The sequence below is a fragment of the Grammomys surdaster genome, unplaced genomic scaffold (assembly GCF_004785775.1).
Source record: "Grammomys surdaster isolate TR1022 unplaced genomic scaffold, NIH_TR_1.0 125801, whole genome shotgun sequence".
Taxonomy (NCBI): domain Eukaryota; kingdom Metazoa; phylum Chordata; class Mammalia; order Rodentia; family Muridae; genus Grammomys; species Grammomys surdaster.
Window position 1 is genome coordinate 326608 of NW_021620632.1, and position 11982 is coordinate 338589.

General features: G+C 40.3%; 1 protein-coding gene across 2 annotated transcripts in view; it reads right to left on the bottom strand.

Annotated features, from left to right (window-relative positions):
• The window catches only part of Tubgcp5 (tubulin gamma complex associated protein 5), a 34994-nt gene extending 23432 nt beyond the window's left edge, over positions 1–11562 (bottom strand). The window contains exons 1-8 of one of the 2 annotated variants that reach the window (XM_028789223.1): positions 11299–11562; positions 9733–9786; positions 9533–9641; positions 7122–7218; positions 6295–6374; positions 4970–5105; positions 1137–1251; positions 475–564 (exon numbers count right to left, since the gene is read on the bottom strand). In XM_028789223.1, the coding sequence (XP_028645056.1) occupies positions 475–564; positions 1137–1251; positions 4970–5105; positions 6295–6374; positions 7122–7218; positions 9533–9641; positions 9733–9786; positions 11299–11444 (827 nt within the window). In that variant the 5' untranslated portion in view covers positions 11445–11562. Of the gene's footprint in view, positions 1–474; positions 565–1136; positions 1252–4969; positions 5106–6294; positions 6375–7121; positions 7219–9532; positions 9642–9732; positions 9787–11298 lie in introns of those variants that run through there. The other variant, XM_028789224.1, reaches the window with a different exon arrangement.
• Positions 11563–11982: the final 420 nt, after the last annotated feature.

Here is an 11982-nt window from a genome sequence, read left to right on the forward strand (position 1 = left end):
CACACACACACACACACACACACACACACACACACACACACACACACCAGACATACACAACTGCTAAATCCCTGAAGATACAAAGAGATCCCGCATTTCTAAAACTGCCAGAATGTTGACAGATTGTTAGTACCATCTGGACCCAGGGGATCAGGAGAGGCTGCAATAGACTCACAGTGTTGGGTACCAGCACAGACAACTCTCACGGATACATTTCAAGTGAAAGCAGTCAGCAGCAAACCTTGATTTAAATTCAGATATTCAAAAATGACGGTCTAACTCAATCCCACATTATTGAAAATAGTGAAGAGTATATCAAAGTCACACAATCTTCACAGTGAAATCTGAAGTCTGAAATTCATCTTTAAGACCTGTTTCTAGCCTCCAAGTAGAATTTCTTGGGTATACTCCATAAAAACAGAACAAAACAATTTTACTTGTCAGTAGTACAATCTCCCAGGCTATGCATCTTACCATAGGGTTTCCCGAATGACCTGTGTCTCAGTAACCACCACTCTGTCATCTGGAACATACAGTGGGTCACTGCTGTACAGGTGCTGGTCCCTATTATAGAGCAAACATCAAAGGTCAACAGAAAAGTTCTAAGTAAAGTTACTTGCCTCAATGAATATATGCAACCTTATACTCAGCAATTAACAAATAAACACAATAAATGCCTTAAGTTCACTCCATATCCATTTTTCAGATTCACTGAAATCTTTTTAGTGAAGCATGTTCAGAGCAATTATAATTGTTTTATCACTCAATCAATTGCTTAAAACTATGCAATTTTTAAAAAATTAGTGTATTTTTATAGTAAGTGCACTAAAATGGAAGTTAGATCCAGGCTAGCATATACCAATCTACTTAATCAGAAGATAAACATAGTACCATTAGTAATTTCATGATATTAAATATTAATTAGAAATTGCTCAGCAAAACAGTGCTATCTAATGTGTCTAAGGCCCTCGATTCATCCCCGGCACGATGTTATGTGCACTCTTGCATATATTCCACTACTTATTTAAAATTCACAAGTTTACAATTCAAGACTGGATTTAAACCACAAATCAAAGTTAAATGCTTAACCATCAAAGTTTGTTCTGTCATTATACTAAACAAGAAGTTTAGCTTACCAGACAGCAGCTAAATTGGAGTGCAAATGTGAACTGTGTGGAACTCGAGAGCGCCTGGTTGTCCAGTACTGATGGACTACATGCTGCTCCAGCCAGCTACGGCTATCTGGCTCATCTGCCACAAAAGGTGGAATATGTATCAATTTTTATAGTGACTAGGAACTTTCATCTCCTCCTGACTAAAAAGTGTAGCTCCCTTGGGATAAAATCCTGTCTATGAGGGCCCTCCCATGGCCACTGTCTAGTCTGTGACAGGGCTGACCTAGATTTACTCAAGTTGTCAATAAGACAGAAAGTTTAAGAATTAGAAGGACCAGGTGGTGCAGTGCATGCTTTTAATGCTAGCACTTGAGAGGCAGAAGCAGACGGATCTCTGAGTTTGAGGCCAGTCTGGTCTACAGTGAGTTCCAGGGTAGCCCAGACTACACAGAGAAACCTTGTCTTGCAAAACCAAAAGAATCAGAAGGAGGGGATGAAACTGTGAATGTCTACAAATTAATACTAATCACTTACATAAAAAACTCAAAGAAGCCAACAAACTACTAAATTTACAATGAAGATTCATCAAAGATGCCCAACATAGACAAACCACAGAAACCAACAGTGTTCTTCTATACCTATGTAAATAAAGTAAAACAAATTGCTCAAGATTCACAATAAAAATGCTAATAGATAGAGAAACCATGAGATGAATACTTGAGAATATATAAAAGAACATTACCAATAAACAAACAACTCACAAATCTTAATAGGATTGGGGGTTTGCTCAGTGGCAGAGCATTTAACTAGCATTCACAAAGCTGTGTGTTTACTTTCAAGTAAAGTCTGACATAATACAAGATAATTAGGAAAAAACGGAGGTATTGTCAGTTTCTCCAAGTTAAATCTGTAAATTTACTAAAACCCTAATTAAAAATCCAGTTGGAATTATTTGTTACACTGCTTCTAAAATGTCCATGGAAGAGTACAGGTTCACAAAGAGATAAGGCAATTTTGTAAAGCAAGGAAAGACAGGATATGTATTCCATATATTATGACAGAAAACCACAAGCTACAAAAACACAGTCTGTCCCTGGGTAGACAAACACTAAAGTGGCAGAAGATCTGTAATAAAGTACAAAGGAGAACCTGATGTACTATCAAGATAAAACCATCAAACAATGATGCTGCTAGGAAAACTGTCTCATGAGATGGTAGAAAAATAGCCTGGCCCCTTTCTTTAATCTCATAGCATATACGGACGCAGACTTTCAAGACATTGAATGATCCAAATGTGATCCTATCCAGAGTCAGGTACGTATAGTCTTCATCTCTCATGAAGAAAAGTGCTCTTTGCAACAGATGGAGACAACTACAAAAAAAGACAACCAAGCAAAATGCACATTTGTAGAGTCCAATCCCCACTGATGCATCTATAAGACTCCTGCCCCTAAGGCTCAGAGACCATTGCAGAAGAGGAAGCAGAAAGACTGGAAAAACAAGGAGCTTGCTTTGAGGTTCTGTCTCCTAGGAATGTCTCATAAAGTCTCACCAACATGGCTGCCTAAACATGACTTGAACAGGGACAACACCAACAGACATGCTAATGTGGATTCGACCTAAGTTCCTGAGACCTCAACCCCACACCAAGAACGACCAGCAACCAAGGAATGCTGAGACCTGGGGGCGGGTGAGCCTTCCCCAGGAAAGAACACACCGGCTGGTTGTCCAACACTAAATGTAAAGGGCCAACCCTGAAAAGATTCATACCTACAAATTAACATTATCCAGTCTAAAGTTGTTTGTATTCATGTATGAACCAACAACAAAGGTATGAATTTAAAAGAGAACAAAGGGAAGAGCATTTGGGAGGCCTTGGAGAAAGGAAAGGGGGGTAAATGATGTAGTTGTTTTACTAACCTTAAAAAAAAATGAAAATAAATTCCTCCCCAAATGCAACAATAATAAAACAAGCCCTCACAAAAATATAGGAAAATGTTGGTTGTAAAAGCAAAAATTTGACCATCTGAAAAATTGTTACGTTTAAAGATTTTAAATGTTTATTTATGTGTATGCGAGTGGTACATGTATGTGCATGACTGTGCACGTGTGCAAGGTACCCAGAGAAGATAGAAGAGGGGGCTGGATCCTGTGGAGCTGGATTACAGGTGGCTCTGAGCAGCACAACTGGAAACTTAGAACTGAACTCTGGTCCTCAGAGAGCAGCAAGCTCTCTTAAGTGCTCAGCCACTTTTTCCGTGGCTCAAATTCACAGGTTTGATCGAAAAATATGAGGAACAGAGATTATTTTTGATTTAAGCAAGATGATTAAAACCTATCTGCAAAATGTTTAACTTAGGAATTGACATCCACAAAGAATTGTAGCAGAGAAGGCAGTCACTACAAAACCAAATGAAGCGGGGCATGATGGTACACTTCTCTAATTCCAGCACTTGGAGTCAGAGGGAGGAGAATGGACTCAAAGAGACCCTGTTTAGAAACAGCTGAAACTCCAGTGGAACAAGGAAAGATGGGAATGATCAAGAAACACACAGAAGAGTCACGTCAACAAATACGTCAAGTCCTTAAATAACCAGCAGTCAGCTAAGTGCAAATAGACAATTCCCTAGACCTAATTGAAGATGTAGGAGATTACGGGGGGGGGGGGGGGGGGGGGGCGCGGGCGCAGAAACTTATATAAGAGCCAAATTCTAACACAGGTGCAGATGGAGCAGAGAACTTGGGCTAGCAGAGGTAACTATCATCAAGGGAAAATGTGTTGGAAATACAAACTGCAAACTTCAGTAATAGTTTAAAAACAGAGGAAGAGACGTTCCCATACTAATACGGACAGATCTTAGGAGCAAGTTCTAAGGAAAGGTAAGGAAACAAGATTTACATATGAATGCCAGTTATGTAATTTAACATACCAGCTAGCACAATGTTTGCAAGGCAGAACAATGAATGACATATAGACAGCAAATAAATTAGAAAAGTATTTAAAATTTGCTGACAAGAAAGGGGAATTAAGACTGGGATTCAGAAATAAAAGTGGACAAAATATGTATAATAGGATGTTTTTATGTATAATCTAGTAGTTTCTAAAATTTCTACCAATCCTAACTGCTCACTGATGGATGAAAAGATGAGCATTCAAGTCAAAAACAGACTCTAGAGTCTTTCTCCCTTTACTAACTTCAGAAAGGTTAACCCTTTTACAACGGCAAAGAACGCATTAAGGACCAAGGTATCAGAACTACTACTGAAAAACTACATTCTAGGGCTGGAGAGATGGCTCAGTTGTTAACATTGGATGTCCTTGAAGAGGACCCAAGTGTGGGCCATCTACATGGTGGCTCACAACCATCTGTAACTCCAATTCTAGGGGATCTGATGTCCCCTTCTCCCTCTGTGGGCACCAGGCATGTACATGGTATAAACAGAAACATAGCAGCCACCCACACATAAGTAGTACTGAAATATTAGACTATTAGTGCTGTTTCCTTTTGAACTGACAAAAGGAATAAAGGCTAGAGTGGTACTTCTCAGGCACACGCTCAAGAGCTACTAGCACAGTGGTTCTCAACCTGTGGGGCACATCAGAAACCCTGCAGAGCAGATATTTATATTATGGTTCGGAACAGTAGCAAAATTAAGTAACAGTGAAAACATTTTATGGTTGTGGGTCACCAGAGCCTGAGGAACTTCATTGAAGGACTGCAGCATTAGGAATGCTGAGAACCACTGTACTAGGAATGCCAGAGCTCGCCATACTCTCATCAATGCCATCAATCTTAAACCTGTCACCTGAGACCTTCTGTGAGAAAACGCCAGCACTGAACCATGGATAATACCTTCCCAGCAGACTTGAGGCCCCCATTTTCTGTTGTGGTCTTGTTCTTCTAATGGGGTTCTGTCTACCTGTATCCCAGAGTCTTCTCTGCTTAAGGGCTGCTGTGCATCTTCATCATCACTGTCTTCAGACCAATTCTAATTTAAGGAGAAAAAAGATCTTACTCTTGAGACTTTAACAATTGGAGCAACTTAGGCTTAAAAATGAAGAACATTAGTGAAGAGAAGCAAAAGCCAAATAAAACCTTTATCTCATAACTTTCCATAAAGGCCATAAGTCTGACTTGAGGTGATAAAAAATCCCAAGACTGAAGCTCTTAGTCCATGAGGCCTACTTGCAGGGGAATAGTGTAGATAAAGGTTAAGTGTAGGAAGGAGACTGAGAGAGGGCATAAGTAGGTGACGAGGAAAGGCAGAGTGCAGACAGAAGTTTCTAGGAGTCATGAAGAGCTAGAAAAAGCTCATTTGTTTCTAGTTTCAACTCAGCCAGTTTTACTTTTTTGTGGTGAATATGTGATGTCAACTTTCTGTAAATGAAAGTAGCAAGAGCCACTTCTGAGTTCCAAAAGAATCCCACATGTGTTATTGCTTTGAGGCGTTGACTTGAGAGTAACACACGCTTTTTAATTTCCTTGACTAAAAGTACAATAGGAACTAAATATAATTAATCATTTAGTACATTTATTACACTGACCTATTTAAAAATAATCATTTTGGAGCGGGGTATTGATATTTGAAAAATTTCCCCTTTTTCTTTTTTAAAAAACACCAAATAATTATAGTATTATTTAATATGTAAATTATATTGACATACACTGAACTAGCCCAGAATATTAATAAATCTTCCATAATCCTCATCTTTAAAAAATTAATTTTTTAGCCAGGCGGTAGTGGCGCACGCCTTTAATCCCAGCACTTGGGAGGTAGAGGCAGGCGGATCTCTGAGTTCGAGGCCAGCCTGGTCTACAGAGTGAGTTCCAGGACAGCCAGGGCTACACAGAGAAACCCTGTCTCGAAAAAAACCAAAAGAAAAAAAAAATAATTTTTTACTTTTATTTAGAGAGTGAATATATGCGTACACACGAGTATGCTCATCCATGGCTCACGTGTATAGATCAGAGGACAACTTGCAGGAGTTTCTTTTCACCATGCACGTCAGGTGTTTGGGCTTGGCAGTAAGAACCTTAACCTGAGGAGTCAGACTCACTGGCTTAGTGAAGAGAGTTCCAGTTAAATAGCATGTTCTATGGGAGAAGGATACACTAGAACTATTGCTGACATGTGGGCAAGTACTTATATTTCCATTAGCAAAACAACAGCCACTTACCGGCGTATCAATATTTGGACCAAGGCCAATTTCTTCACCTTCCATCAAGTATTTCCCCCAGTCAAAATCATCCGTCTTTTCTAAAATTTAACAAAGAAACCTCATCAACTTTATCAGAAATATCTGGGAGAAAAAAAAAAAACCCAACAACCCCAAAACCCATAAAACTACAAGTAAAGAAACCCACATAAAGTTCAAAATACATTCAAGGAACTAAATTTGAAAATATTGAGACATTGGGACTGGGAGGTAGCTGAAGTTTGCCTAGCATGCATGGAGCTGAAGGACAGCTGGGCAAAGTGGTGCACACCTGTAATCCTTGACCTTAATCAAGTTCAAGGTTATCCTCATCTACATAGTATGGAGCCAGCCTGGGGTACATGAAACTTTGTCTTTAAAAAAAAAAAAAGAGATCAGCCGGGCAGTGGTGGCGCACACCTTTAATCCCAGCACTTGGGAGGCAGAGGCAGGCAGATTTCTGAGTTCGAGGCCAGCCTGGTCTACAGAGTGAGTTCCAGGACAGCCAAAACTACATAGAGAAACCCTGTCTCAAAAAAGCAAACCAAAAAAAAAAAAAAAAAAACAAAACTTAATAAATTTGAATTCCAATATATCGTTAATCATTTGAATTATTTTACCCTCAAGTGTTTCCTTTTCATAAAAGTCTAACTCACAAAGCTAGAGCTTATATTTTAAATGAAATTTTGCATCCATTCTAAGCAAAAGAAAAATTTTTTTCTCTGTGTACCCTTGCTGTGATTTTACAGCTTTTAATAACAATCCCCATGATTATAGGTAATAAGGTAAATTTGTATCTGGTAACATACCCACTTCTTTCTCCCTCGGGGTTTCCACATAATTGCTGTTTGAAGGAGACTCAGACAGACACAGAAGGACTGACAGTATGGCATAATGAGTATCTGTCTTTAAAACAAACAGAGAAAAGTGAGTCAGACTGAGGCTGTGAGTGCTTCTGAAACCAGACTGAGTAAGGAAAGAGCCACACAACAGCTGTTTACACACCTACTGTGCTCATTTTAGGAAACACGAGTTATCATAAAATAACTGTAGTCTCTAAACTTCTTCCATAATTCAAATTATGGAATCTAAGTCACATGATGTTTGGTTCTGTATTTCTAACGAACACACGACATTTACACTTTACTGGGCTAAAGGAACTGTAATATAATTCTTTAGAAAATGACATTATGGTTAGAAGTGAAGTTATTCTCCAGTAGCAATATGCATCCTGAAGACTGGACATATCTAACAGTTTGACTACTTGACTATACCCTCCCTAAGACTCACACTCACATTCAGTACAGATACTGCACATCTATAACTGCATAGAGTACAAACGTACCTGTTTGCTACACTCAGCTAAGTGAAAGATGTTCTTGGTCTTTGTTTTAAAGATTTAAATTTTATTTTATGTGTATGGGTATTTGGCTTCCATGCATGTATGTGTAACAAATACATGAAGCACTCTCCTAGACCAGAAGAGGGTATTGGATTCCCTGGAACTGGACTTACAGGCATTTGTGAGTGGTGCTGGAACTGAACTCAGTTCCTCTGGATGAGCAGTAGTTGCTCCTAACTGCTGAGTTATTTCTCCAGCCACTGGTGTTGAGTTTGCATTTATCTTATGGAGGGGTCTTCCTTCCTTCCTTCCTTTTTTTTTTTTTTTAAAAAAAAAAAAAAACCTAAAAGTCTTTTGATTTTCCTTTACTGGAAACCGCATTGCCAAAGACATTTCAAGGCACAATACATCTTTGTTATGATTCTCATAAAACAATCAAATCTATCTAATGATAAGGAATGTTTCCGCATGTTAGCCTTTCTATGACCCAAATTTCTGAGTCTTTCCTTGTTCATAGCACTGATGGCTAAACTTGGCTATGGAGAAACATTAGTGGAGATCCTATGAGCCAAAGCTTTGACCATTCTCCAAAAGGACTTGTTTTCATGGATGGCTTGCAGCCAACTTCTAGTTAACAGTTATTAGAATGTTTAACTGGTCAATCATAGGAAAGTTCATGTCTAGGATCATACTATCCTATTTTTTTTAAATATGTATTTTTGAAGAATTATGGGCTTTTCTTTAGGAAATCTAGAACTTCAGTAAATGTAGTTAGGAAAATGCTTTGCTTTAGGCAAGGCCTTGGTATGTAGATAGCCTTGAACTTTGAACTTTCTGGTTCTCTTTCCTCACACTAAGACAAGGCACAAGATTTGAAGCCAATTTTCACAAATGAGAGAAAGCATGTGATCTTCCCTTTTCTTGGTCATGCTGATCTCAGCCAGAATGACTGTTTCCAGCTCTATTTGTCTGTGAATTTCCTAATCTCATTTGTATTAGGGGCTGACTAATATTCCACTGTATAAATACACTACATTCGCATTATCCACTCATCGGCTGATGGACTAGTAGGCTGAATTTCCTGGCTATTGTGAGAGCAACAATGAACAGGATGAGCAGGAGGATACAGAGTCCTTTGGGTGTAGGCCCGAGAGTGGTACAGCTCATTATGTGATAGATTTATTTGTAGGTTTTGAGGCAGGAACTGTTCTCGTCCACAACAGGGCAGGTTTACAAGGCCACATACCCATGACTACAGAGGCAGCACAAATGAAGACTTTATTTCTTTCCTGACTGTAATCTATATTAGTTAATGGTAATAAACCATAGCAATGACGATACCAGACTACGAAGATACTAGTGCTGAGAATTCTTGTAGCAAACCACTGAACCTAAGGGCGGCCTTGGGGCCCCTAACATAATGCAAAAGCACATTTGGGATCTAGAGTACAGTTGCTATTTGAGAAATTCAAGGTAACCACACAGAGCTGATTTACATAACCATAGTAAATGCCAAGTGAATGAACAAACAGCACGTTGCTTATTTCATAACAAACTCGAGGCAACAGTTAACGCATTCTCAGGAGGCCCTGACCCTGACCAGCCAGGGGATGCTACTAAAGAGTTTATGAGGAGATAACACCGATGACAATTAGACTGCAAAGAGTGACTACTAAAGGGGGCAGTGGTGGCACACGCCTTTAATCCCAGCATTCTGGAAGCAGAGACAGGCGGATTAGGAGTTCAAGGCCAGCCTGGTCTACAAGGTGGGTTCCAAGACAGTCAGAGCTTCACAGAGAACCCTGTCTCAGAACAACAAAACAGCAGCAGCAGCAACAACAATGAATACAAATGGAGAGCTCACAACTGAAGGCTGACCTTTATTTTCTCTGTGCTGGGGAGAGATGCATTTAGAAACTCCTCAGTTAATCTCTTCCAACTAGCAGCTTTGCTGAGATCAGAATGAATGGTGAATTTTTCATAGATTCTAAAATATTAAAAAAAAAATCAGTTGATACCAAAATAATTTACAAAAACACATCAATGAATACATATAGATATACAGAGAATCAACATACCCTTCTATTGTTTTTTCTACTTTATGACTGTTGACATCCAAGAAACGATGAAATCTGGTAAAGATAAAATGCAGTTTTTAATGTCAATATTCCATGACAATACTTAACGTCATGCAGCTAACTATACGTGAGTCACAGCTCTCCATATCCCTGCATATGTCTGATACCCCTCACAATCTGTCTTCTGGCTCCTTGGTCTTTTTATATGGCCCATAGTTATATGTTCAGCATAACATATTTTCCTAGGGATTTTGCTAGATCTTGCTATGTGGCTCTGAATTCACTAGGAGGCTAAGGATAGCCTTCAACTCACAGCAATCCTCCTGCAATGAGCCACCCAAGTGGGTATACTTTTTTAGTGCAAAATTCTGATGTAATTACAGGCATACATCATTGTGACTGGATGTTCCTTGTCTTTTTAATGTAAGAGAGAAGTCCAGTGAAATCTTAACATTCATCCTCTGAGTAATTTTACTAAAGGTACAAAATGAAATACAAAGAAAAGCAAGCATATTCAAGTACAATGATCAAATATTTAGAAAGCTTTAAAGGGTCTGGAAAGATGGCTGGGGATTAAGAGCCCTTGCCATTGTTCCAGGGTCCCCAGGTTCTATTCACAGCACCCACAAACTGTTTATAACCCCAGTTCCAGGCGATCAGCTGTCTTGGGTACCAGGCACACACATGCACATGTGTACAGAGTCAAATAACTCACACACATAAACACAAAACATAAAATTTACCACTGGGACCAAAGGCTGTCATTAATGGAATCACGAGCAACATTTGGAAATAAAGCAACTGGAATACAATGTGACTGCCACTTTTTCACTGGTGACAGAGTTAGAGGTATGCTTTTCCTACTGCTATTATACTATGCAACATCTTATGTCTCTTCCAACTCTAAAAATAATTACCGCCTGCCTCCTGTCTGCCACTAGAAATATTACTAGAAAAATTACTCGTGATACAATTGCTTTTTGAGTTACCTGACTTATCTGAATTATTGCTCTTTTTATAGATTATAATTAGAAACTGCCTCGTTGTTTTGGATAGTTGGCATGCTTTCCATGAAACTGAGAGGTCTGTATTCTCACAAACTAGGCAGACACTCACGTCTGCGCTCAGAATCAGGATCACAGAGGTTGACAAACTGTTCACTGGTTAAGGTGATTTTTACTAGGCATGCTATGGGTTGCTCACTAGTAGTAACTTGAATTTGTTTTATGCAGAAGGAGGACACAGGATCAGGGAAATTTGTTGCAAGTGGCCCGAGCAAGAGAAGAGGGGAGTTGGTGAGACTAAAACACCTAACAGGATGTGATCAGAATTTGGCGCTAAAAATGCATTTTCCCAGCCATTAAATGACTTTTGTGTGCAACGTACTGCGTTTGGGAGAGCAGAGTCAAACGCTCTCTCGGAGTGTGCCGCTGCAACTGTGTGTTTCTCGCAAGGGCACTTAGGGGAAACCAAGGCACAGCAGCAGCCGGAGGTTTGCCGGAGGCCGCACTCCCGACGCGGACCCGCCCGCCCGCCCAACTTTAGCTCGCAGCCGCCATCCCACACCTGAAGTTGGACCAGACGAAGTCGAGGGCCAGCTGGAAGTTGGGATCCGCCTCGTCCTGCAGGCCAGTAACCTGCCGGACGAGCTCACACACATCGCCTTCCAGCTGTCTGTCCATCCGGCTCCCGGACGACTTAGGCCGGGCCATATCCACGACCTACCTATCAGGAGCCTCCGCTAAGCGGCGACTGTTCTCGCGAGACTTCCGCCTGTCGCGGCACTGGGATTTCGGGACGTGGAGGGTGTTTCCGCGAGAGTTGAGGCAGCCCTGGTGCTGTGCCTGGGGGAGGTGCTTGCGGGCTTGGGTTTTGGCGGCTGGGTGTGGTCAGTTTGTGTGTGGGGAGGAGATGAGCTTTTTCTCCTTGCACGTTGAGAAATCTGAGTGTCTTCAGAGACATTCGGCCATTATTTATTACTAATCATTGTTAATAAGGGACTCTGGATAGCCTTGATTAAATGGTTTAAATTCCGATGCGTTTTGAGGCAACCAATTTTCCGGTTCAGGGTGTAATTTCCAACATTTTCGAACACCATGACTTATTTCTTCATACTCCAGGCTTCGGTTTCTCCTCCAGATGACCTAAACTGGGCTCTCAGTACGATTAGACCAGGCACACATGGTTAAAACAGAGAAATCGTCCATTTATTTATTACAGTGGTTCTCAACCTTCCTAATGCTGTGACCC